The following is a 26,828-nucleotide window of genomic DNA, read 5'->3' as shown; positions in this document are numbered from 1 at the left end:
TTGTGAAAATTATTGTAAAAAAATGTAAAAATTAATAAAAATCTAGAGACATTTTATTTTAAAAGTATTTTATTCACCAATTAATAACTGGAATTTGTGCATGAAATACAATTATTATGGTTTTGCATCAGTATGCTGTTTATCTAAAGTTTCTGGCGGTACCATTTGAGCAACCGATTCAACAGCGCTATCAGATGATGAGGGTTCTTCATTTTTCTTTGGTAAGATGTAAGTAGATGTCGATATTTCTTTCGGTGTTAGCCAATTTGGTATAATTTTTCCGTGTATTCGCCAAGTACCATATACATTAGATATATGTTTCTCAAATACTATATAATCCAAAACATCTTTCCTCACTGTCTCACTACCTAATAACACTCGTCCAAATCGATCATAAATGCAGAGAAGCTAAAAGATTAATTTTTCATGTAATAATCTAAATATTATAAATATCCCATAGATATATACAATATTAAGATCTGTTGTTATACCTGTTGAGTATGAAAACGAATAGTGACTTGTGCAAATAAATTGTTCTTTGTAATCAGACTTGTTACTCTAGCATGTACGATACGTGCTGGCTCCAGAGATTCCAAAAATTTCCAAACAATTGTTTTGTTGTCTACATTATGCATCAGTAACTAAAATGAAATGATATCTATCAGTATATTCACATCATTGTGTGAAGAAAACAACATTAAATTTAAATATATCGAGACATACAGGATATGCAGTTTCTGTAACATATTGTAGTATTTCATCTTGATCTTTACTGTAAATACAATAAATTTATAACTTAATCTAAACTATCATTAACATAAATATATGATATGTGATCAGTTTTGAAGTAATGTATTCCAAATAAATTTCATTTGAACATTTCTTACCGACATAAAGCTTCGTGTGCTTTTTTATAAATATTTAATAGGTTTTCTCTAAATGTATCAGATGAATAGTTGTCCTCATATGTCTTAATCTTTCTAAGGGCCATAAAAGATTTACTCTTTTTTTCTATAAATTCAAACTTTTGTTTCGCACCCTAAACATTACATATAAAAGTATCTTGAATATATTGTCAATTCAATCTTCTATTTCTATTTCTAATTCAATCTTTACTAACTATATTATGCTATAAATAAATGTATTATGTACCGTAGTGCTAATAGGAGAAAATTTTCCATCACCTTCTGGAGCAATGTAACTTTCAAATATTGCAGGTGTACAGCTAATAAAAACTGGTCTTTCAGACCAATTTCTTTGTGGTAGAATTCCAGCTTCTTTCAACTTTGTTCTCATCTTACTGTTATTTTCATCATCATTATCATCAAATGTAGGTAATTTTACTTTAATGACTTTCTTTGCCCTTTCTTTGCGATACTTTGGATTAAAATGTTTCTTTATATTTCTGACTTGTTGAGAACTGTCGTTAGGAACTGGGTAACTAATAGGACTTAACATTACTGGTAGATTATTCTAAAAACCAGTAAAATATGTTTTACAGTTAAACAATCATTATAAAAAATTGACATTTTAAATTGATAAAATTATATCATTAATAAAGTTTGAAATTACCTGCATATACTTCCCAAAAATGCATATTGCATTTCTGTATCTTTGTATCATATTTATAAATGCGTTTGAAGGCGTTGTTAAGTCACTTAAACTTATATTTTTCAAATGAAATTTATTTAAATCACTTGTTACGCTTTCATCGAATACTATGTTTAGGTTACGTTAAGACTAACCAAAACAGACTAGTGAAATATACTATGTAGTAACATATAAATATATTTACATTAAGATACTTCCGTTAACTGAAGAAGTATATAATTATAACTGGTTTATAATCTTATATTGTTTAAACAATAAAAATATATGTATTATATAATTGAGAAAGTGTTATCAAATGATAGCGTTATAATTAACAAATTCTATTAGTTGCTGCTTTTCGAAAATTCAAAATAATATAAAATAAAAATATAAGTTATATAATAAAAGATAAATTACGGGAAATTATTACTTAAATATGAAATTTACAAATAAAGTATGGTATAATTATTAAATACATATAGCATTTAATATATCTTTATTCAATATCTATTTAAAATATTCGCCTACTACTTACAAAATAAATGCAAATAAGTATATATAGATATATTAAATATTTTTGCCGAATTATTGGCATTTTCACCTATTTTCTTTTTCACTGTATCATTATGATATTACTTTTACATTGATTTGAAACGTAATGTGATTAATAAAATTTTATATTTGTTTCTATTTTTTTTTTATTTATTATTTATTTAAATTTTACAATTTGTCCAGTAGGACATTTGGTACAATATTATAGCTTAAATAAGTTTCTATGACTTGAAAAATCTTGACAATTCCGTGAGAATGATGCCTTGACTTCCATTTCCTGATAGTTCCAAACTACAGTATACATATACACGTGATTAGCGGTAACACGTTTAATTCTAAAGAGAAACTTACCGAACAAAATCTTTGACAAAATTGTTATTGAATAACGACGCCTTCTTTTAATTTGCAATACCACGAACACACAGTATTCTGATTTTAAAGTTTTATGATCACTGAATAATTTAATATATCTTTCTTTGAATAAGATAGGTTATGAATTCAAAATTGTACTTTATAAATGTATATGATTATAATATTTAAAGAAATACGCTTTATTTAAAAAACGATTTTAATTACGATCCATATATATTTTGGAATAATATAAATTATTACAAAATGATAATTATCATATAAATTAAAATTTTTTAAAATTAAATTAAAATATTTTGAAAATACATACGTTAAAAGCAAGAAATAAAAATGGTTAAAGCAAAGAAGAAATTATTATCGGAAGTTTCCCAACAAATACGTAATCAACAAAAGAAGAAATCTTTGAACCCATTTGAAGTGCATGTAAATAGAAACAAACAAAATGTATTGGGTAGAAAGAGCAAGACAGATGAAGGTCTCCCAGGTGTATCTCGTGCAAAAGCAATTAAGAAGCGAAAAGAGACACTTCTTCAAGAGTACAAATTAAAAAATAAGGATAATTTATTTTTAGACAGGCGTATAGGTGAAAAAAATTTATCCCTGAACGAAGAAGATAAAGCCTTGGCTAGATTTGCAGCAGAACGTATGAGAGCTCATAAAAGAAAGAATATTTATAACTTGAATGATGATGAAGTATTAACACATAGAGGTCAGACTTTAGAGGAAATTGAAAAATTTGATGACCCAAAAAGTGATGATGAATATAGCGATAATGAGAGTAGAAGTGGTAAACTGGATAATAAGTTTGTTGGTGAAGCTCATTTTGGTGGTGGTATTTTGTCCAAATCAGGATCCGAAAAGTCTAGGAAAGATCTTATAGATGAGCTTATAGCTGAATCAAAAAAACGCAAAGCTGAGAAACAGAAAATACGTGAACAAACCATAGATTTGACAGAAAAACTTGATTCTGAGTGGAGGGATCTCCTTCCAATTGTTTCAGCAACTAATAAGAGTGTTAGAGGAGAAACTACAGAGACAAAGGCTGATGATTACGATATTGAAGTACGTAAATTGAAATTCGAGGCTAAAGGTACACCATCAGATAAATTAAAATCTGAAGAAGAGATTGTAAAAGAGGAAAAAGAGAAATTGGAAGCTTTAGAAGCAGATCGGTTGGCAAGAATGAAAGGACTTGTAAATAATATAAGTAATGAGATTAAACACAAATCTGCAGATGATCTTGATGATGGTTTTATGCTAGAAACTATAAATGACCAAATCCCAGCAGATGATGATGAAGAAAATTTAATTGAAGATGTACAAGGAGGTTCAAATAATGAAGAGAGTATAAATATCCAGGTAGATAGTACTACTGCAATGAATGACCTTATTAAGAAAGAAAGGAATATAGAGACGAAGAATTCTGTCAAAAGGGAATTAGATGAAAGTTGTAATGATGAAATCTCAGAATCTGAAAGTTCTGAAGATGATAATTTATCGGATTTGAAAGAGTCAGAATCTTCTAGCGAAGAAGAAACAGAACTAAACAAAACCAATATGATAATTGGTTCAAAAGAAGAATCAAAAACTAGTGTTCTGAAGTTAAATGGTGAGACTAGAGAGCAAGAAATTAGAGATGATGATGCACAGAGAGAATTACGTTACACTTATAAAGTACCAGAAAGTTTTGAAGAGTTACAAGAATATTTGCAAAATTATAATGCTAATGACCAGTCTATTATCATAGATCGTATAATTAAGTGCAATCATTGGTCATTGAATAATACCAATAAAGAAAAGTTACCAAATTTATTTTTGTTTTTATTACAACATGTAAATGATCACATTATAGGAAATGATGTTGAAACGATAATTAAAGGTTTCCAAATTATTGATAGGTAATATATAACTTTCTAATAAAATTTAATTACTTGTATTATATCTATATTATATTACACATACTTATTTCAGATTATCTCCTTTTTTATACGATCTTGCTCATCTAAATTCACAAAATGCTAAATGTGTTATACAAGGAATAATCAGAGAAAAGCACAACAACTTTGAGAAAAATAAGAAGAGATACCCTGGCCTAGATACAGTATGTTTAACATATAACTATTAAAAATATATTTTCAACAGTATTAATTATAATCTTCTTATAAACATCTTTTTTTTCCAGCTTATTCTCTTTAAATTGGTTTCTTTGATATTTCCAACGTCCGATTTCAGACATTCTGTAATTACTCCCTGTGCAATATTTATGTCTGAAATACTATTTAGATGTCGTATTAAAAATAAAATAGATATTTCAAAGGGTCTTTTTATATGTACTCTTATATTAGAGGTAATTGTTACTACTACTGTTATATTTTTATAATCGAACATATTATGTGGAAATGCAATACCCTATATATTGATAATATTCCATTCACATTCACAGTATACAGTATTAAGTAAGCGATTTGCTCCATCTGTGATAAATTTCTTGCGCGGAATAGTTTACGTATCCACGCCTGCACATTTAATACAAGGAATAAAGATAATACCGCCCTTTAAAACAATCGGAAACTCGAGAAATTTATTAATACTTGATGAAGATCATGCTAAGTTTGATATTAATCCAAGTAATATTTATATGAAAGCATCCGATCTGATAGATGGCCCCATAGATGATGATTTCAGAATAAGAGCCTTATTAATAACTGTAAATTTATTGCGTGAATTTAAAAACAATTTAGAAGATCTGGAAGCTGTGTATTCGATATTTGAACCAATTTTAGAATTACTTAAATTGAATTCTTTTGACAAATATCCACCAAACGTGAAGAAACATATTATACAATTACAAAAAGATTTGGAGAAACTAAAGAATAAAAAATTAGAATACATTATGGTTGAAAAGAAGAAACCAAAACCATTAAGATTATACGAGCCGCGAATTGAAGCAGTGTATGTAAAAATTGAATTTGTAATTTCAAATCACGCCGTTTTATAAATTCAAAAATGTAATTAAGTTACGTATATTCTTTACAGATATGACGGTAAGAAACATAAGACTATGTCCAAGGAGAAGGCTGAAAGAGAAAAATTGTTACATAAGTATAAAAAAGAAATGAAAGGTGCTATGCGTGAAATACGAAGAGACAGAGCTTTCTTAACGAAGCTACAAATAAAACAACAGATTAAGAGCGATGAAGAACGTAAACGCAAGGTGAAAGAAATCTTTGGCGAAGCTTCAGTACAACAGAGTGAATTAAAGAAATTAAAACGGAAGAAATAATAGCAATAGAATAAACCGCGCATTCTGGAGTTTGTATATATTATCTTTCTTAGACAATATTGGTATTTTGAATGATTTTGTGCAAGATTGTATTAACGATGACCTCGGATATAACGAATCGTGATCGCTATATTAGCGTTTTTTTTTAAGATTATAATTTCATTAATTGTAATAAATGTAAATAAGCATTTTCATAAGAAAATTTTTTAATCTATTTCGTTTGTCAAAACAATACTGTAATTGTATGATACGGAGGTAATTCCTTATGGAAAAAAACTAGCAGGAAACAAAATAAAATTCTCTCGTCCGAAAGAATAAATAAAAAGTGTGATGTAAAATTTGCCAATTAATTTTTCCGCTTACTTTTCAAGAAAATAGAATTTGAACGCGTTTAATTAAGAATTGTCCTAGCGTACATATATGATAAATTTGCAAATTTATTTTTCTTGGAAACAAACCGTCTTGTGAATAAATTTTATTTTACATTTCCGACTTATTTTCATATGTAGAAGAGTAATTTGATTATTTACTTCTACTTAGTCTGCAATTACTAATGTCCAAAAAAACTTTACATATGTGTTTCTATGACTCGAAAGATTTTGACAATTCCGTGAGAATGTCTTGATTTCCGATTCCTGATAGCTCCGAATTGAAATATACATATACACGTGATTAGCGGTAACACGTTTAATTCTAAAGAGAAACTTACCGAACAAAATCTTTGACAACATTGTTATTGAATAACGACGCCTGACTTTAATTTACAATACCACGAACGCGCTGTACTCTGATTTTAAAGCTTTATGATCACTGAATAATTTAATATATCTTTCTTTGAATAAGATAGGTTATGAATTCAAAATTGTACTTTATATTTATAAATGTATATAGTTATAATATTTAAAGAAATACTCTTTATTTAAAAAACAATGTTAATTATGATTCATATATATTTCGCAATAATATAAGTGTTACGTCCTGTGACCTAAACATATGTTCTAATCCATCCTTCGGCCGAAATGTTTTAACATTTGCTCGGACGCACAATATTCTATATAATTCCAAGGACTATGGGAACAAATCACTATAGTCCATTCTTACTCACACATCTTTTGATAGGGACGACAATTTCTTTTTTAACTTCTTCATTCTAAGATACTACTTGTAGAATTATTTTGCAGACTTACTAAAACGATCGAAATCAAGTCGAATAATCGTTGTTGCATCGGGACTGTATTACTTAGCGAGGTTAAATTTAAATAATGTAAATCCAACGACACCTTTGCCTGGTTATTTATACTATGTTTCCAAATATGCAAACATCGTTTATACACTAGAATTAGCACAACGTCTTGAAGGCTTTGGCGTGACAGCCAATTGCTTTTCATCCTGGTATAATAAGCACTGGAATCTGGAAAAGTGTCCCGCCTCCACTTCTTCGGGATTACATTTTTTGCTGAACACATTTTCCAAAACAACCAAATAGGGCGCGCAAACAACGATACATCTTGCAGTGTCCAATGGAGATAGTGGGATTTGTGGCAAATATTTTTCGCATTGTCGTATAAGAAAAACTTGCCACAATTTTTTATTTACAAATAGCATTTCTTAAATAACGATGATATTGTTTACTGCTACATATCATTAATTTTAGGAAGCCGAACTTCCTCATGGGATAAAGAATCCATCTCAAGGTAAAAAGTTTTAGGACTCGGCGAAACTATGATGAAACTCCAACCATCAGATCTAAAAATATATAAATTCACATAAACATATTTTATTAATCTATGTACTTAAAAGCTGCAAATTTTCTGTAATTAAAAGGCTTCTAATTCGTTAAACTTTTTGTACGAATGATTTACATCTAATTATCCCGTAAAGTGATAATCGAGAAATAGTAATACGTTTCTCATGATTTATTTATATACTCTAATTTCATCAAAGGAAAAAAAGGATCACCGCAAATTATCGTACTTGTAACTTGCACTAAAAACATCCGCTAATGTTTACAATTCTTTGAAAATATTAATAGATACTTACTTATGGGTTTAATGCTTCACTGTATTTCGGACTGATGGTTCAGGAAACAATCTTTCCCATTCTTGCATTCTTTCAGGGAAGAATTCAGTTTTGATCGATGGATGAAGATTCAACTCCAAGAAATTGTTTTGCTCGGGTACAAATTTGTCCCACCTTACATTCCTCAGTTGACCATCGTGTTTAGGAATCGGTTCGCCATTTATAACGAAATTTGACCATATGCTGGTAGAAATTTCCACCATAGGGATCTCTGGTGCGTCGCTGTTGAAGTATGGGAAGCGGCTCTTTATGAAGAAAAGATACTGCAGATCGTCATGATGACATACACCTGAGGGGCATGTAAAATGTTTAAAACATGGTCCTCATTGAGTTTCCAGACAAATGAAGGGTAAACAGTTTTACCATATGGAGTAGTGGCGTTCAACATATAAAAGCTGTATCGTCCTTGGAACGAAAATTTATAAAAGTATACCGGCAATTTTGAATACGTAGCGAATAACTTGATTGCTCGGTACATAGGGAATGTAATTATAGAATCACAGTATATCTGAAAAAGATTTGATATTTTTTTATTATTTCAATGGAAAACAAATTACAATTAGAGCACAAAGAGAATTTGATACGTACATCACCGAGCTTCTTGCTGTTAGCCGAGTTAATTGGCTGATCGTTGAAATAGAATTTCCGTAATTCCCTACTAATGTAATTCGATCGCGATGTATTACGTTCGTACATAAATACGATTGGAGCGAGAGTATTCCAATTATCGTTCAACTCAGGGTACACAGAATTACCTTCTTGTGTTGCATTTTCATAATCTGCGCAATTTAATGAAACAATTGGATATGCTCAATTTTCATATCTTTAGAATATATTTATACAAAATATCTTAATTCGAATACTCACACGCAACTATACCGGCAAATTCTTCTTCTGTAACTCCCATCATTAAAGGAACCTGATAGAATCTCTCTTGCTTTATTACGTCGTACGGCTGTTCAGACAGGAACCTTTCAACACCAGGAACTTCCGGTTCCACAGCGGGTGTCCACAACAAAATGGGAGTTGCGTACCAATCCTGTTAAAAAAATAACATAAGTAATATTTACACTTGCCAAGATTTTTATACACCAGGTTTATATTGTTATATAGAACGTACGAATAAGGAGCCCAACGTGACTATGAAGTTTTCTACAGGTTTCGACCGCAAGCAATCTACCATAGCGCTGGTCGAGTCAGTGGAACAATTCAATAGTCTTGCCTGCTTCTGAACCAGTTGGATTTGTCCATGTTGCGATATTCCCGAATATACTTCTAGTCCTATAGCCGAAGAACTCATCGTGATAGCTCTGTGAAAAAGATTGCGAGACATTGGAGACACCAAATGCAACATAATACTGAAACTTCCTGCGCTATAACCGCATAGAGTGACGGAGTTTGGATTGCCACCAAAAGCAGCTATGTTTCTTTGAACCCAACGGAAAGCTGCGACTTGGTCCTTTAGACCCATGTTACCTGGTGCCGCACTGTCACCGGTACTCAAGAAACCTAAAATAATTTCAATTTATGTTTTCAAGCAACGAGTCAAATAAGTTTCAATCCAAGTGATAGAAGTGGATCGGCTCATCATATTATAATTGAGGAGCTCCCTACTTTTAAAAAATCCTGATCCTAAGAAAATTCCTAGATAATTCCTAGAAAAATGATTTAAAAATAAATTGGCGAATCGGGTAAATTGATAACTTTTGCAGGAAGCTCCTTAATTACTTCCTTGGTTTATTTCAAATTACCTAACGCCCCAAGGCGATAATTTATTGTAACCAAAACAATATCTTTATCCAACAGATACTGTGGTCCAAAGTTTATACTTTGTCCTGAGAAACTATAAAAGCCTCCTGGATGTATGAAGATCATTACCGGTCTCGATACGTTCTCGCTTTTACATGGTAGCTAGAATTGCAAATGGACTCTTAATGCAAAGATTCTAAAATCATTTAACTATGCATGCTAATTTGGTATGATTCGCTACCTACTTTGGTAGTATACACATTTAAACGTAGACAATCTTCCGATACTAGTGTACCATTAGATTGAGGACAACTGGGTCCTTCTTCGGTTGCGTCGAAAACGTTTTGCCAATCTTTCGCTGGGATTGGAGGCTGTACAGTAATTTAAAAACATGAAATAAAAAAGATAACGCGCATATGATAATAGTTTCATCAACTATGCAATTAACGAAAGGAGTATTATGCAATTTATTGTTAATCTCTTAAGATGTGTGAAATTGATAACTTTACTTCTGCAAATTGTATCGTGAAAATGAGATAATTTGTAGGGCGGCTTGTTAAAAATGATTCAGTGCCATAATATCGCGAATCCGCTAAACTAAGGAAGCTTGTTAAAACATTCTTGGAGCAATTGTACGTGACATTAATGAAAATACCTAGTCTCGATTTTCATGTCTTACATTTTGCAACCTAAGCTTTTAAAAACTATTTCTACGCTCTTTATACAAGGATAATGCATAAGTTAAAACTGACGTAAAATAACAAGCAGTTAAAGGATTTTTTACCTGGAAACGTTGGGATCCAACAGGTGGTTCGCCATATCTTATACCACGGAACGAATAAATTTCTTTTCCGAGTCTAGAGGTCAAAATAGACCCACGAATTTTCCCAATTGGAGCAGTGACCAACGGTTGTTCAGCGATCGACTGTTGAGCGACAGCGAGGCCAGTGATACAAAGAAGAAATACCGAAATGCCTCTCATCTTAGAACTCGCAGCTTACTGTTTTGCTTGTCGGAACTTCTTTCTCTTTGGACGAAGAAACAAATTGATAAGATCGGTTAGGCGATTTCAACGGTGCTCATGCGAGCACTGTAGAATCAGTTGACAAATGCGCACATTTTATACGACAGCTTTGAGGAAAGTGAGTGGGGAAACCCAGTTTCCTTTCTGAGCAATATAATCTTCAATAAACTTCCACACAGTAACACCCTTTATTAGTCAATCAAGCCAATCATAATATTTCTCGATTATCATATTGTATTTATTAATATTTTTATCTTTTAATTGCATGCATTTTTGTTATAGTAATCGCTATATTATGTAAATGTCTCTCTAATAATAAATGTATCGTTGCAAAAAATCAATGTTACAAATGTTGTGAACTCTCAACACTCATAGCATGAAAAATCAAACAAACGATAGCGAATACGCTTCGACAAATAATCATGTTCAGATTATCGCAACAAGGTTTCACGATTCTAAATTATCAAAAGGAAAGGAAAAAAAGTACTCGGCTGTTAATAAAAATTTGAAGTTCACATAAACGTATATTTTTGGCCTATGTATCTAAAAGCCGCGAATTTTCTGTCATTAAAACGCTTTGAGTTCGTTAAACTTTTTGTACGAATAATTTGTATTAAATTATATACAGCAATGCTATTAAGAAATAATAAGATATTTCTCATATTTCATTTACACATTCTAATTTGATTGAGAAAAATAATAAAGCCATTGATTTTTCACTCGCGTAATGTTCATCGCATTTGAGATTTAGGGTACAGGGAACAATCTTTCCCATTCTCGCATTCTTTCAGGAAAGAACTCAGTTTTGATCGATGGATGAAGATTCAGCTCCAGGAAATTGCTATGCTCGGGTACCAATCTACCCCATCTTACATTCCTCAGTTGACCATCGTGTTTACGGATCGGTTCGCCATTCATAACAAAGTTCGACCATATGCTGGTAGAAATTTCCACCATAGGAATCTCTGGTGCGTCGCTGTTGAAGTATGGGAAGCGGCTCTTTATGAAGAAAAGATACTGCAGATCGTCATGATGACATACACCTGAGGGACATGTAAAATGTTTAAAATATGGTCCTCATTGAGTTTCCAGACAAATGAAGAGTAAACAGTTTTACCATATGGAGTAGTGGCGTTCAACATATAAAAGCTATATCGTCCTTGGAACGAAAATTTATAAAAGTATACCGGCAATTTCGAATACGTAGCGAATAACTTGATTGCTCGGTACATAGGAAATTTAGTTATAGCATCACCATATATCTGAAAAAGATTTGATATTTTTTTATGATTTCAATGAGAAACAAATTACAATTAAAGCACTAAGAGAATATGATATGTACATCACCGAGCTTTCTGTAGCTAGCCGAGCTAAGTGGCTGATCGTTGAAGTAGAATTTCCGTAATTCCCTACTAACGTAATTCGATCGCGATGTATTACGTTCGTACATAAATATGATCGGAGCCAGAGTATTCCAATTATCGTTCAACTCAGGGTACAGAGAATTACCTCTTAATGTGGCATTTTCATACACTGCGCAATTCAATAAAACAATCGAATATACTCAATTTTCATATCTTTATAATATATTTATACAAAATATCTTAATTCGAATACTCACAAGCAGCTATACCGCCAAATTCGTCTTCCGTAACTCCCATCATTAAAGGAACTTGATAGAATCTTCCTTGCTTTATCGCGTCGTACGGCTGTTCAGACAGGAACCTTTCGACACCAGGAACTGCCGGTTCCACAGCTGGTGACCAGAGCACAATGGGATTTCCACGCCAATCCTGTCAAAAATATTATATCACTAACGTTCCTAGTTACCCAGATTTTTACATGCTGGGTTTATATTGTTATATCAAACGCACATATAAGTCGCGTAATGTGTCTGTGAAGTTTTCTGCAGGTTTTGTGCGGAAACAGCGCACCATAGCACTAGTCGAATCAGTAGGGCAATCCAATAATCGTGCCTGTCTTTGAGCTAGCTGCATTTGTCCATGTTGCGATATTCCAGAATAAACATTTAGTTTTATAGCCGAAGAACTCATCGTGATAGCTCTGTGAAAAAGATTGCGAGACATTGGAGACACCAAATGCAACATAATACTGAAACTTCCTGCGCTATAACCACATAGAGTGACGGAGTTAGGATTGCCACCAAAGGCAGCGATGTTTCTTTGAACCCAATGGAAAGCTGCGACTTGGTCCTTTAGACCCATGTTACCTGGTGCTGCACTGTCACCGGTATTCAAGAAACCTGAAATAATTCGAATTTGTTGTAGCAAATTCCTAACGCGAGTAAATTAACTTTGTACGTTCTAATTGTGGAGCTTTTTCGAAAACAAGGTCTGTAAGACGAAATGAGGTATAACAAATTCTGAAGGAAATTCGGTTTGTATTAGTAATTATTTCTTTTTATATTTATGAAATAAATAACAATTTCGTAATGATTTAATCATTCTTTAATTTCAAATCTTTTCAGAAAGCTCTCGCAATTACTTCTCTGATTTATTTCAAGTTACCTAACGTCCCGAGACGATAATTTATTGTAACCAAAACGATATCTTTATCCAACAGATACTGTGGCCCGAAGTTTATACTTTGTCCTGAGAAACCGTTAAAGCCACCAGGATGTATGAAGATCATTACTGGTCTCGATACATCTTCGTTTCTACAGGGTAGCTAGAATTGGAAATGTATCCTTGTGGCAAAAGTTCTAAAATTGTTTAACTGCGCATGATATATTTATATGAGTGATATAGGATGCCTACTTTGGTCGTGTACACGTTTAGGCGTAGACAATCTTCTGATTGTTGTATGCCGTTAGCATGGGGGCAACTGGGTCCTTCTTCGGTTGCATCGAAAACGTTTTGCCAATCTTTCGCTGGGATTGGAGGCTGTACAGTAATTTAAAAACATGAAATAAAAAAGGTAACGCGCATATGATAATAGTTTCATCAACTATGCAATTAACGAAAGGAGTATTATGCAATTTATTGTTAATCTCTTAAGATGTGTGAAATTGATAACTTTACTTCTGCAAATTGTATCGTGAAAATGAGATAATTTGTAGGGCGGCTTGTTAAAAATGATTCAGTGGCATAATATCGCGAATCCGCTAAAATAAGGAAGCTTGTTAAAACATTCTTGGAGCAATTGTACGTGACATTAATGAAAATACCTAGTCTCGATTTTCATGTCTTACATTTTGCAACCTAAGCTTTTAAAAACTATTTCTACGCTTTTTATACAAGTATAATGCATAAGTTAAAACTGACGTAAAATAACAAGCAGTTAAAGGATTTTTTACCTGGAAACGTTGGGATCCAACAGGTGGTTCGCCATATCTTATACCACGGAACGAATAAATTTCTTTTCCGAGTCTAGAGGTCAAAATAGACCCACGAATTTTCCCAATTGGAGCAGTGACCAACGGTTGTTCAGCGATCGATTGTTGAGCGACAGCGAGGCTGGTGACACAAACAAGAAATACCAGAACGCCTCTCATCTTAGAACTCGCAGCTTACTTTTTTGTTCGTCGGAAATTCCTTTTCTTTCTCGGACGAAGAAGCAGATTGATGAAAACAAATCAATTAGCCGACATAGACCGTACTCGTACAAGTACCTGAATAACCAAGTAGGCAAAAACGAACAATTTATACAAGAGCAACGAGGTAAATAAGTGGGGAACTCCAAGTGCCTTCCTGGGAAATATCATCTTTTGTAAACTCCCACACAGGGACGCACTTTATTTGTCGTTGAAGATATCCATAATATTTCTCGACCAACAATAAGTGCATTTACTAATACCAATTCTCGCCTTTTAATTACATGCGCGTGTCACATTCATTATAACTTAGTATCACTATACTATGGTATATATATATATATATATATAATATAATATATATAATATAAATATATATAGTATATATGTATGTATAAATATCGGACTATCTTTCTAATAACAGATTGATCGTTGCAAAAAGTAACGATATTACAAACGTTATGAACTCAAAACTTGTAACATAAGCGCCAAACAAACGATAACAAATACAGACATAAATATTTGCAACTGTGCTCTAACAAATAGCTAATTACATACAGATTGAAGATTCTTCAGATTCGTATCTTTGGCATTGTCAAATAGGAAGGGAAGGATATTTCATCATGAATATCAATAATGATCTATATGTTTATTAAATTGCTTCGAAACACTTGAAACAAAATTAATAGCCTTAAAAGGGACCATTCGGACTTTACACTGCTATGTTACTTTGCTCTGTGATGCAGCGGATAGAGGAAATAATTTTTCCCATTCTTGCATTCTATCGGGATAGAGACCAGTCTTCATGATAGGATTCAAGTTGATATCCAAGTAGTTATTTTTCTCGGTTTCAAACCTGTCCCACGTTATATTCCTACCATTTGGAATGGGTTTGCCAGTTTGTACAAAGCTGGACCACATAGATGTGTACAATTCCACCATAGGAATCTCAGGTGCAGTCTTATCAAAATATGGAAAGTTACTCTTTATGTAGTATAAATATTGCAAATCATCTTGATGTTCGACGCCTAGAATTATAAGAAAATAGTGTAATCAATCGTTCAACGTGATCATCGAGTGAACTTACCATAAGGTGTCGTAGCGTTCCACATTGTAAAGCTATAACGGCCTTGATAAGTAAATTTATACAGATACACCGGAGCTTTGGAGTTTTCAGCTATTAGCTTCGCTCCACGATATTGTGAAAATATAATTACGCTGTCCGCATAGAGCTGCAAATTGATTTTACAATTTCTTTGATTATCAGTATCGACGGTGAATTTGTTAAATAAAAGGAGTAGTTTAGCAGTTCATACATGAGCAAGACCATTTTTGTTAGATGAACCGAGTGGTTCGTCATTCAAATAAAACCTCCGCAATTCTGTACTAATATTTTTCGATCTTGGAGTGTTACGTTCGTATATGAAACTAATCGGTGCTACGTGATACCAATTCTCGTTCATATTGCGGTATATGTTGTCATTGTTTCTGGTAGTATTTTCGAACGCTAAAAGAAACAAGCGATCCGTAATTAAAGAAGATCTTCGATTCTTTTATAATTGTGATTCAATTTAACAGCTATACGACTTACTGACGACTACCCCACCAAATTCATCTTTCGTTACCCCAAATATGGCTGGCACTTGATAAAACTTTCCTTGTTGAATAAGATCGATGGGTTGAGCTGGTAGAAATCGTTCCATTCCTGGAACTTCCGGTTCTACGACGGGTTTCCAGAGTACAATTGGATCTCCGTACCATTCCTGGAATGTAGGAAGTATTAAACATCTCTAAGTATCTACTAAATTATAAGAAAGAAATCATTTCTTTTAGATATGAACTGACAAAAAATTCAGATATAGTCTTGGTAAAGTTGGCCACAGGCTTTGATCTGAGACAAGCCAACATATCTTCGGTGCTGTTAATGGGACAATTCAAAAGTTTCGCTTGTTTTTCTGCGATATCTCTTTGGTGGGTTGGATAAGGTTCCGTGAGTAAGAGGGAGCCACTCATATCGATCACCCTGTGGAATAGATTTTTGGACATTGGTGATAACATGTGTAAGAAAGTACTGAGCCCTCCGACGCTGCAGCCGCTGATGGTCACGGAGTTTGGATCTCCTCCGAAAGCAATGATGTTTCTTTGAATCCAACGAAGCGCTATTACCTGATCTTTCAAACCTAGATTTCCTGGAGCCAGTGAATCGCCCGTTGCTATAAAACCTATGAAATCCATATTTATATATTTTATATATCCTTGGACAGAATAGAAGGATAAATAATTGAAAAGGATAGAAGGAAAATGATCATTGGTATATCGTGTGTTATAAATGCCTAAATGCCTAAATTACCTAACGTGGCAAGGCGATAATTCACAGTAACCAAAACGATATCATGGTCCAGCAAATATTCGGGACCATAGTTAAAGCTCTGAGCGGAAGACTGGTAGAAACCGCCTGGATGGAAGAATACCAATACTGGCAATGATACATTTTCATTTTTCGAAGGCAGCTGCAACGTTTGGACAATTACATTCCATAAATATACATTTTATATTTTGATCAATTAAACACGCTGTAGACGAGCCGGAAAAAGTAAGACATACTTTTTTAGTATAGACATTTAAACGCAAGCAATCTTCAGACATTAGATTGATACGCTCGACATTTGGACATGCAGGACCTTCTTCGGAGGCATCGAAAACATCGTTCCAATCTGCTGCTGGAGTGGCAACCTGTATTGTGAGAAAATTGTAAGGATTATTCCCACCGATGTGCCATAAATACTCGCATAAAAGGAAATACGCAAAGTACTCTTTGTTTGCATAGTTGAAGGCTGACGATAAGTTTGACAAATGTCCACGAACGAGGATGTTTCCAGGATTAATAAAATTACGATAGAGGCAAGAATGAGAAACTCACCTGAAAACGTCGTTCTCCTGTGGGAGGCTCGGCATATCTCACGCCACGGAAGGAATAAATCTCCTTTCCGAGCCTTGAAGTTAGAATAGAGCCGCGGATTTTTCCAATTGGCGCTACCGCTTCCGGATGTGCTGTGCAATATAAAACGTTACCGATTCCGATGATATAAAACAAAAGCAGTAGCTTCATCTTTTCGTTTGACAGTAATTCTTTTCTCATGAATATCGCTGTTTCCGTGAATGAGGAAAATCAGTCAGCTAAATTATTGGACGGTTGCTCGCGTAGTCGATGATTAAGAGACACTGAAGGCTGAGAAAGAGAGAAGAACGTTTTATACTCTGTTTGAAGGGAAAAAGCTAACCATAATTATGTTAATATATTTGACCGTGAAAAACCAAAACATAGCCATCATAGTTTTAAAAATTACTGTAACATATTATCCATCTGTTCTTTGATAGTGTACAATTAAATACCGCTAGGTTATCGAATGTCAGTAAAAGTATTTAGTAACATCTATAACGTGAAAAATATAAAATCGCGGACGACGTAGACTCGCCGGTGATGAAAAATTGGAAAAATTGAACATAAAAATATTTATCGGTGAAATAACTAATACTTGTACCCGCATGTATATCCGTATTTTCAAACTATTTTTCCTTATTTACTGGAACTCATTTTTATACAAATACGTGTATTGCGATACCATAGAGTTACATAACTATCTGCTACTACATGCAAGTGATAAGAAAGAAACGAAAGAATCATCAATTGTCTGTATTCTTATCACGCCTTTAGTTTTAGAAAACAATACGAAAAACACGTGGAAGATCGAGCACTATTTAAAAATGTGCCTTTCTTACTGTCCTTTAATGTTACTTTTTATTTCTCTATTTTTATTGTACATTTTATTGTATATAATTTTCGCGTTATCTAGATTTCTTAGTTTCACTTTCTACCCTTCTTCAGTTTCTTCAGTTAACTCGTCCGTTTCTCCTTCTTCTTTTTCCTCTTGTTCTTCTTCTTTCTCTTCTCCTTCTTCCTTTTCTTCTTCAGGTCTTTCCAATTTCTTTCCCCGCTTTGTCCTTCTACGATGCTTTTTGCCCAATAATTTCTCAGCTCGTTTCCTTTCCATTTTCTGCTTTTTTGCCAAGTCTGGATAGATACAAGGATCATAGGTTGATTCGTAAATAATCGGATCAATCGGCCGCTTTTTAACAACCCGCTTCTTCTTCGGCTCTGGACATTCGCCCATTTTGTATGGCTTTGTTTTTGGTAAAACTTTGCCGTAAACCTGTGACAAAATCAATAAATGGTTTCGTGGCTAAATGTTCAGAAAAATTGATTTAGTTTTTAATGGTTTTTACTTAAATCAACATACAGGCATCTCGAATATCGGTCTACCATATTTATCTTTTTCACGCGGCGGTCTTTTTTCAACAGGACTTCGAGGTCTCGGTGGTTTCGCCAAAGATTCAACTCTTCCAGAAGCTGTAGCCGCCAAAGCACTTTTTTTCACGGTAAAAGCATCAGTTCTGATAGCCTTACTTTTATGTATATTTGGTTTGGCCAATTCTTCCATACGTGCGGATGCTGAAACAAACAACAACGTACGCACAAGCTTGTCAACGTCAACTAATTTTTTATTAATTTCGCAGCAAACCTTTAGCATTCAAAGCTGCTTTCGTGATGCGTGTGGGATCATCTACGCATGGATGCGGTGCGAATCTCCAAGCGTGTTTCTCGAGTTTTCTTCTTTTAGCTTTCTGCTCTTCCTCTTCACTTTCGTATACTTTCTCCTCTCCTTCTTCCGCTCCTGTAGCTTTTCCATTCTCACGGCTTTTAGATTTCTCTGTCCTCGTATCGTCGGACTTACGCTTTTTTCCTCTTCTCTCGCCCTCTTCCTTTTTCCTGTATTCAGCGAAAGCTCTTCTACCTCTCTCCTCCACTTCCTCGATTATCATCTTCTTGAAAGCTTTTGACTGCTTGTCCTTTTTATCTTTTATTGTCTTGTACGGTGGTACAGCCAGAAAACTTAACCAAGGCGTAATCTAGCGATTCGAGAGATTAAAAAGCTGTTTACCGTGTTTATTCGTGAAAGTCGAATGGAGTATGAACGTAGACACGAAATTAATGTAAATGTATTTTAGAAGTGGTCGCCACTAAAAATTACAAAAGTAATTTTGGATCATTGTTTTTCAGAATCTATTCTTTTCGTCAACATACTGTTTTAGCGCGCAAATAATTATTTCATAAGCTTCCAAACAGTTTCTCTTAAAAAACTTGTTTAAGTTGCGCCACTTCGAATATACACGTACAAATATTCATATACACGTGCGATATAGATTCATTTTACTTGATAGGAAAGCGCAGTTCGTTTTATGCCATAAGGCGTAAATAGCTCCTCTATTTCTTCTTTGGTTAATTGTTCAGGACAATCGAGCAATTTCTTCGCTAAAGCCAACTTCCTCAGTCTGTCTTCGTCCAGCACTCGTTTCTCATGCAACATTAATCTGGATGGTTTGCATTCTTCGGGAAGAATGACACGGGGCAGGCTTAGCTCGATGATTCTTTGAGACGGCTGGTAGCTTAATGCTGCTGGTGAAACTTTATAATAAACTCGACCAAAATCGACCAGTTTTATATTTGGTAGAGACAACAAAATCGTTCTCTTAGATGGAATTGCTTTCAGTGCCGCTTTCGAGATAGCGTGGTCTAATTTGCAGTGAATGCTTTGGTCGATTCTTTCCTTCGGTTTGGACAACATTTTGATTCTTTTCTTTAGCTGAGATAATGGCTTCGATGGCCGAACCTGAGGAATGTTGCACGTTGTAACGTGTAAAAGTATGTACAAATCTTTCAAATTTAGAATTTCTCGTATAATATTTAAATAAAGATTTGTTTCGTCTATTAAATATTATCAGGTGTAAAATAAAAATCTGCTTTTCCAATAAATGCATAAATATCCGCAATTTATTTACGACTAACTATAGGCTCAGGTTGCGGAAGCTTTTTCGGTATAGCATTGAATTTCGCCCAGGCATTGAAACGCGCCCAATCAGCCGGTGTCGCTAGCCATCCTTTCAATCGTAATTTACGTTTAATTTTTCTAAAAGTCACAATGTTAGAAAGATTTTTATCTATTCGACACGCTGGCAAAAAAATTACGCTTACTTCCCCTTGAGTCTCGACTTATCTAGTTTCCTTAATCTGCCAGCTGCTGCTCTAGGGGATCCGCTTCTTGCTGTTTCCTTCGTTTCCTTCGTAATTTGACCTTTCCTCGCAACAACGCTCCTTACGGGGCTTACGGGTTTTTTTAGTTTTGCAGCCATTTTTTACAACTTTTCAGAACTAGCTTCTAGTCTCTACATGAATGCTTCATAACATGGGATTAGATTCGAGAGAAGAATAGGAAATAAACTTCTTTATGAACGACACCTTTGCGAATTTAGCTCATTGTGCAGGTTAAATGTTTCTTCAATTTACCAACGAAGAAGAGAATATTAAGATGGTTAACGGTGATACTTTTCGTTGTGCGTTACGATTTTGCGTTAAATTTCTCATTTTCGATGTAACTATTTCATTTTATGCGACTTTATTGTATCCGTGTTACGTGAATCGAGACTGCCAAGTTTTAAAAGAGGTGAAGCCTTCGTTTGTTTTTCGCCGACGCAAATGTCCGCGTTAAATAGAAATTGGTAAATATCGAGACATTTTATAGACGTTCTTTATTTTATATTACATCGTTTATGGATTATGAGTTATCTTTTTTTCCTGAAACGCGGATTTCGTGTTGCATTTTTTCATCATTTGCAGGTAATTCTCGAAATCGTCGTATGGCTCGGTACGAATCATATAACTTTTCGGTTTCGCGAGTTCATGCAATCGTTTTGAACATCCTTTATTCCTAGCCGCAGTGATACGAGCATAAGTATCCAGTAGAAATTTCTTCTTCCTCGATTCTTGCGCGTCCTTCGATTGTTCGCTGCTATTTATCAATTTATGATGTCCTTGTTTCACTAAGAAATATTTATTATACAATTGCATAAGTATATAGTAATAAATATATAGTAATAAATATATATAAGTATAGTAATAGCTATAGTAATAAATTTCGACATTTGCTTATATACACCTGATACGTTCAAGATTCTTTCAGACTCGCGAACGAGAACTCTCCAAAAATCACACTCAGTCTTTAACAAACGACCGCGATTACGAGCGATAAAGGAGATTTAAACGAATAATTCACGATAGCAAATAAAGAAAGACTCTAAACAGGCCAAAAATGCAAATTAGCAAAACAATACATTGAAGCACTTAGTTTAGGGGGTTCTTCAAACTGATGAAGGTTCGATAAAAAATGAAGGTAACGCTTGGAGGGTTCTCTTTAAACTACCTGTATTTATGGGAGAAGTTTTAACGCTAAAGTTGGATATATTAGATACGTTTGTGCCTGGTTTTCGTTTAGGTTGGGCTAATTTGTTCAACGAATCCGTAATTTGATAAGATAATGCTCCACGTTTTACCTGTAATGTTAAGACGACTGAAATATTCTCCGTGTTTCTTTGTGTTCGCGATACTTACATTGAAGGCATTGTAGTTACTGGTTTTATCGATTCTTTTTCTTGGTTTCGCTAGTTTTTCAAATCTTGGTACATTATCTTGACAAACATCCGTGTTCATATCGTTAATTTAATCGTAAAATTGTTATCTAACTCGAGACTCGGGAAGCTGTAATGTAAATCGTGAAAGCAACAGAAAATTTAGAAAAATTTACCTTAGGGTTAAATGTTGATTGGTGACAGTGAAGCGATCATAAAATAAAGATGTTTGCAAACTTCAATTCTTTCTTGGTAATAGATCCAACAAACAGTAACCGCGAACAAAATTTCAAGTTCCCCCGCAAAATCTGTCGATTGACGAAATTAATACTCTAAATTTCCGTTCTACGATGTTGAAACTCGAGTAAATACAGCGTTTTCCCGTTTCCCCAGTTTCCTCATTCTCACTAATATAATTTTCCACATAATAGACACGAAATAACGCCAAAATCTGTTATCAAAAACCATCGTAACAAACGAAGAACTTATTGGTGCGCTCCTAGAAGAGTAAAAAGTACAGTTATTGTAGGAAATTTCGACAATTCGTTGACACAGAAGAAAAATATAAAAAAAGTAAAATACTAATGAATACTTTCATATCATCGTATTTACGATAAGTGTTTTTTTAATTTACCAATAACAAATACTCAGAGATAAACAACAAATAAAATGTTAGATATATATTTGCAGAGGCATAATAAGAAAAAACGAAAAACTATGAAAAGTCTGAGACGCATTGATATCTTAGCGCAGCCTAAATCTATAAAACATAAAGTAGAACATAAGAATCATTTTTCTACAGTAAATATTTATCTTTCTAACTTGAAAATTTATTTCGTGGTACTAATATATAATTTTTTGGTACATTAAGGTAAGCAAATCTGTTCAAAAGTATCAAATTCCAAAAAGGTCTATTTCGTCGGATCAAAAAAGTGCCATTTACCAACGTAAAACATTCAAAATAAAAAAATTTAAAGGTACACGTGAGTTGCCAATGAACTCGACATTGAAGGATTGTTCGACAATTATATTACCTAAGAAGCTAGGTGTTCGATTATTTGCTTTAGGTCTTTATTTATATTTTTACTAATATTATTTTTCTATCTTTCCACTATACTATCTGATCTAAGATTAATTATTCATTTATTCATAATAGTAAAAAAGAAACTTAAAGAATTAGCAAATTCTAACAATACGTAAGAAAGGCTGATCGAAGATGAAAAGATTGCAAAGTCGCGCAATATATCAGTAAGAAAAATTTTTAATGAAATGAGAAAATAATTGACGTAACTATAATGTACTATAAAACAACTTTATTCAATGCGTACAAAAATATTAATGGACGGCGTAAGGTACACGTACAGTTATACTGTAAATATAGTTAAATAGCAGTTAAATATCATTTTATACTTATCTAAAATGTCGAAAAATGGACGGATTATACAATAATCTTTAGTCGAGAACTATATGTTACGTTACCACATTCATTCATTTAACTATGAATTGGTATGTAAAATACGAAAAATATGATTAATTTTGTGAACACATCTCATACAAAGATTAAAAAACTAGTAAATATAGCTAGATGTATTTTCTAAAAGTTTTTTCTATCGAATGTACATATATTCATCTGTTAAGAGAAATTTACCTTATTTACCTACTAAGTATGTAAGCAAATATAATCATAGCTATCGTAGCTATTATCGAATGCTCTATAGCTGATGCACCGGCATTACAATCTACAATTCTTCTAGCTCGCATAAAGTCTGGGCCTAAATACGCACTAAACTCTCTTTTTTCTGGTGGTATTACTACTAACTGCTGTGTAGCATCCTGAAAAATCAAATCGCTATAAGGCGGCTGACTGTAAAACATACTAAAGCTAAATTCGTCCTGTTCTTTTCTGCCATAAAATTGTTGGGCGTAAATAAACAAGTTTATGTAAGCGTTTATTTGTGTCTCGTTATATCCATAATATCCACCACGTGTAACTATTGCATTCGCTGCCACTTTTCCTAAATTGCAATGTATGTAATCGGTTGTTGGTCGACGGGTGCCGTCTGGGCAAAGCAATTCAAAATCTTTAGTGAAAGTATTACGTGCCCACGTTTCTCGTCGTTTTCCATCTGTATTTTCTGCGACTGTTGTGTGCTTCACAAAAGCTACATCACCGCCCCCCTCGACTAAACATCTAAAGGCACCAGTATATCCATAATAATCTTCAGATGCATCTCTACGACAGTATTGGAAGCTGGCACCGTGGCACAGATCACACATATTGTCATATGGCACTCCTACAATAAGTTAACATGCAGCATATAATTTTGCACAGAACTGTGATTAATCCTACTTCAAGGATTGCAATTACCTGTATTGTATTCGGTACTAAGTGCGCCCGGAATGCAAGATTTACTAAAATATTCTGCAGCAGCGTGAACTGAATCACAACCATAACCTCTGATCCATGTATTTGAAATAAGATATGCTAACGGATACACCCAACCTGCCGCTGTATTGATTCCTGTATGACAAGTGTTCTTATTTTTTAGATAAGTCAAATCTGTGTTGTCATCCTCCTCTTTTGCCACTGCAACCACATAATATTCTGGTGTAGGTAAATTGTAAACTTCAGATATAAATGGAATCAAATCAAAGCGTAAACCAGCAGTATATACGTCGCTGGTGTCTAATACTGCCACATCAGCAATTCTAAAAAAAAAAGGAATGAATTTTATTTTACACTAAATTCTCTTATTTTATCCGTAAACTTTTTCGATATTACATATATACATACCCACTTTGTATAGCTTGCATGCAATGAATTTGACTGTAACCTTTGTGACAATTTAATTCTGGCTTCAACAATTGCGCCTTTAATGCTATCTGATATGAAAATGAACATTAATAATTATACTTAATTTAGAGGTATAATATTCATTTTTTTAAATCGTTACCTTCATTTTTATACATTTTTCCATTTCTGGATCAGACGTAATACATAGGGTCATTTTGCTGACGGGACAACGTCGCATTTCTAATATTACATCAAGGAATCTACCTAAATAACCAGTGTACACTTGTTCTTTTTCACTTAATTGCATGAAATCTCGCGCTGTATCCTAAAATTATACAACTTAAAATAAAATTATCTTAAAAAAGGTAATAATAATGTCAAAAAAAATATTGTATTTACAGAAAAAATCAAATTATGATGCATTCCATATTTAGGTGCAGATTCAAATAAATTGAAAGTCTCTATCGGTTGTATGTTTGTTGATTCTGTGTTATCCCACATATTCAAATCATTTCCATTATAGCTTCTTTCATTCCCGTTACGATTTTCAAAGTTATCTGTGCTATATTCGTTTGGATTAACATATTCAGTGTTGTTAAATCTATTATTAAAATCTGGCCGATTTTCGAAACGATTGTCATAAAATTCGGTCGAATTTTTTGCGTTATGTCTGCGTAGTACCTGAACTGCTGTCTCTAAAAATCGCTGATATAATCGACGGGTTTCGATTTTTGTAGCAGACGATGTAACTATAGCGCGTGATGGAACTATACCCCAATTACAATATTTGTATTCGCTAATCGGTTTACGAGTACCATCTCGACAAAGTAATTCAAATTGCTCCTTCTTTACAGAATCTTAAAAAAATTGACATTATTTATTAATATTGTAATATGGTTTAATAGTAAAGCCCTTTAATTAAAAACATACTAAAGTCAAATGTTGTTGATGTCATCTCATCCACAGTCGTGTCTACTAAGAAAGCAATTTCTCCTGCTTCTACCAGACATCTAAATGCTCCCTCATATCCTGCATAAGGATCTGAAGTTGTACACCTTTCTCCAGGTATCTTTCCAATACACAATTTACATAATTGATCAGAATTATCACCTAAAATTTAAAATTGCTATAAAGAATATGGACATTAGGTAAAGTTATTATCAATCATACCTAATGGATTATATTTATCTATCAATGAATTTACAGCACAACTGGGCCCAAAATATTTGATCGTAGATTTAACATGATTATTACAATCTATAATTTCTAATCCACCTTCTTTCATAAGCTGTATAAAGCAGAAAAATGAGAGATTTTGGTTAATACAGTATATATTACATAGAAACATAGTAAAAAAAAAATAATATTTACTGTATAAATTGGAATAACCCAACCAGCAAGCATCCCAAGACCAGCAAAACAAGCCTTTTTACCCCTCAAATCACGTAAACTCTGGACATCTGGTAAAGATCCTTTTTTAATAACTGCTACCGCATATTGATAATTGACACCACTTTCATATATTTCCTGCATTAATGGGATTAAACTATGATAGCGCCCTGCCATGAAAATTTCACCAGCATCTAAAGTGGTTACATCTGCTTTTTCTTGATCCAACATAGCCATGCATTCTTCTTTATTAAAAGCTTGTTTGCATTGCACAGAAATGTAATTACGCCCAAAAAATGTTATTTCGCGATCAACTGCTCTTGAAAATGCTTTGCACTTATCCTGTTCAGCATCAGATATTGTACACCATGTAACAGTATTGTTGAGGTTTTGTCCTGTGAACGGATTTAAACGTTGTTATTAACGATAATTATAATCGTAATCGATTTGTAAATATTTTTTGCAATTTGACATTTGTTATTTTTAAGGATAAACAACAATTAATAATTAAACAATAACAAACGGTTAGTCATTAAACAAAGTGAATATCGCGATACTAAACTATTAAAAAATAAAAGTATCTTTTATACCATATATAAAACGACAGGATAAACTGAAGAGCATTAAGATTAGATTTATGCAATTGTTTAGTAACATTTTTATACTTTCTTCGTCTAAGCATTAATTGCTACGAAAGGCAACACCCATTACTTTAGTACTCTACAAACTTACTATACTATTACTATACTATGTGTATTATTCATTCACAGTGCTATAGGCTGTAGCGAACTGTAGTAAAATATCACTCATTCTCCAATTGTTAATTGAATATTCTAGTATTAATACAACATTTTCATTCACTTTTCATACATTTGTATTAATTTTAAAAGTTCACTAATGATTATATAACCAATACAATTAATAA

At 33.3% G+C, this 26,828-nt stretch overlaps 8 protein-coding genes across 8 annotated transcripts; 2 read left to right on the top strand and 6 right to left on the bottom strand.

The window, feature by feature from the left end:
• Nucleotides 1–51: 51 nt before the first annotated feature.
• Nucleotides 52–1,895, bottom strand: LOC122570177 (probable 39S ribosomal protein L45, mitochondrial). Its single transcript, XM_043732176.1, has 6 exons — nt 1,573–1,895; nt 1,153–1,473; nt 888–1,039; nt 724–772; nt 492–641; nt 52–408 (listed from the first exon to the last, which is right to left on the bottom strand). The coding sequence occupies exons 1-6, from the start codon at nt 1,621–1,623 to the stop codon at nt 115–117; spliced, it is 1,017 nt and encodes a 338-aa protein (XP_043588111.1). The 5' UTR covers nt 1,624–1,895; the 3' UTR covers nt 52–114.
• Nucleotides 1,896–2,396: 501 nt separating this feature from the next.
• Nucleotides 2,397–6,119, top strand: LOC122570167 (nucleolar protein 14 homolog). Its single transcript, XM_043732159.1, has 5 exons — nt 2,397–4,409; nt 4,483–4,612; nt 4,694–4,858; nt 4,955–5,463; nt 5,548–6,119. The coding sequence occupies exons 1-5, from the start codon at nt 2,842–2,844 to the stop codon at nt 5,792–5,794; spliced, it is 2,619 nt and encodes an 872-aa protein (XP_043588094.1). The 5' UTR covers nt 2,397–2,841; the 3' UTR covers nt 5,795–6,119.
• A 569-nt stretch (nt 6,120–6,688) lies between these two features.
• Nucleotides 6,689–10,720, bottom strand: LOC122570170 (esterase E4-like). Its single transcript, XM_043732163.1, has 9 exons — nt 10,407–10,720; nt 9,868–9,993; nt 9,625–9,784; nt 8,994–9,382; nt 8,741–8,912; nt 8,462–8,652; nt 8,237–8,381; nt 7,835–8,162; nt 6,689–7,540 (listed from the first exon to the last, which is right to left on the bottom strand). Exons 1-8 carry the CDS (start codon nt 10,602–10,604, stop codon nt 7,843–7,845), a joined length of 1,701 nt encoding a protein of 566 aa, XP_043588098.1. The 5' UTR covers nt 10,605–10,720; the 3' UTR covers nt 6,689–7,540; nt 7,835–7,842.
• Nucleotides 10,721–10,862: 142 nt separating this feature from the next.
• On the bottom strand, nt 10,863–17,695 carry LOC122570256. Its single transcript, XM_043732352.1, has 16 exons — nt 17,120–17,695; nt 16,804–16,932; nt 16,550–16,709; nt 16,045–16,421; nt 15,791–15,962; nt 15,516–15,706; nt 15,287–15,431; nt 14,934–15,227; nt 13,963–14,174; nt 13,424–13,549; nt 13,175–13,334; nt 12,521–12,909; nt 12,268–12,439; nt 11,989–12,179; nt 11,764–11,908; nt 10,863–11,689 (listed from the first exon to the last, which is right to left on the bottom strand). Exons 1-16 carry the CDS (start codon nt 17,336–17,338, stop codon nt 11,394–11,396), a joined length of 3,378 nt encoding a protein of 1,125 aa, XP_043588287.1. The 5' UTR covers nt 17,339–17,695; the 3' UTR covers nt 10,863–11,393.
• Nucleotides 17,696–17,755: 60 nt separating this feature from the next.
• On the bottom strand, nt 17,756–20,449 carry LOC122570172 (calponin homology domain-containing protein DDB_G0272472-like). Its single transcript, XM_043732168.1, has 6 exons — nt 20,291–20,449; nt 20,105–20,225; nt 19,473–19,928; nt 18,780–19,167; nt 18,498–18,709; nt 17,756–18,410 (listed from the first exon to the last, which is right to left on the bottom strand). The coding sequence occupies exons 1-6, from the start codon at nt 20,446–20,448 to the stop codon at nt 18,072–18,074; spliced, it is 1,674 nt and encodes a 557-aa protein (XP_043588103.1). The 5' UTR covers nt 20,449; the 3' UTR covers nt 17,756–18,071.
• A 400-nt stretch (nt 20,450–20,849) lies between these two features.
• Nucleotides 20,850–22,238, bottom strand: LOC122570180. Its single transcript, XM_043732181.1, has 3 exons — nt 21,704–22,238; nt 21,516–21,645; nt 20,850–21,135 (listed from the first exon to the last, which is right to left on the bottom strand). The coding sequence occupies exons 1-3, from the start codon at nt 21,800–21,802 to the stop codon at nt 20,864–20,866; spliced, it is 501 nt and encodes a 166-aa protein (XP_043588116.1). The 5' UTR covers nt 21,803–22,238; the 3' UTR covers nt 20,850–20,863.
• LOC122570255 lies at nt 22,132–22,904 on the top strand (the record flags this gene model as incomplete). The annotated part of the gene is made up of 3 exons (XM_043732350.1): nt 22,132–22,293; nt 22,411–22,521; nt 22,592–22,904. Coding segments are annotated over 3 exons (492 nt in total), but the record flags the coding sequence as incomplete, so codon positions are not given.
• Nucleotides 22,905–23,018: 114 nt separating this feature from the next.
• Nucleotides 23,019–26,730, bottom strand: LOC122570168 (melanotransferrin). The gene is made up of 9 exons (XM_043732160.1): nt 26,494–26,730; nt 25,886–26,298; nt 25,685–25,802; nt 25,445–25,624; nt 24,914–25,371; nt 24,675–24,839; nt 24,515–24,603; nt 24,089–24,429; nt 23,019–24,014 (listed from the first exon to the last, which is right to left on the bottom strand). Exons 1-9 carry the CDS (start codon nt 26,558–26,560, stop codon nt 23,374–23,376), a joined length of 2,472 nt encoding a protein of 823 aa, XP_043588095.1. The 5' UTR covers nt 26,561–26,730; the 3' UTR covers nt 23,019–23,373.
• Between the last annotated feature and the right edge of the window lie 98 nt (nt 26,731–26,828).

The sequence above is a fragment of the Bombus pyrosoma genome, linkage group LG8 (genome assembly GCF_014825855.1).
Source record: "Bombus pyrosoma isolate SC7728 linkage group LG8, ASM1482585v1, whole genome shotgun sequence".
NCBI lineage: Eukaryota > Metazoa > Arthropoda > Insecta > Hymenoptera > Apidae > Bombus > Bombus pyrosoma.
The sequence above is the reverse complement of the archived record's forward strand: the minus strand, read 5'-3'. Positions and strand labels throughout refer to the sequence as shown.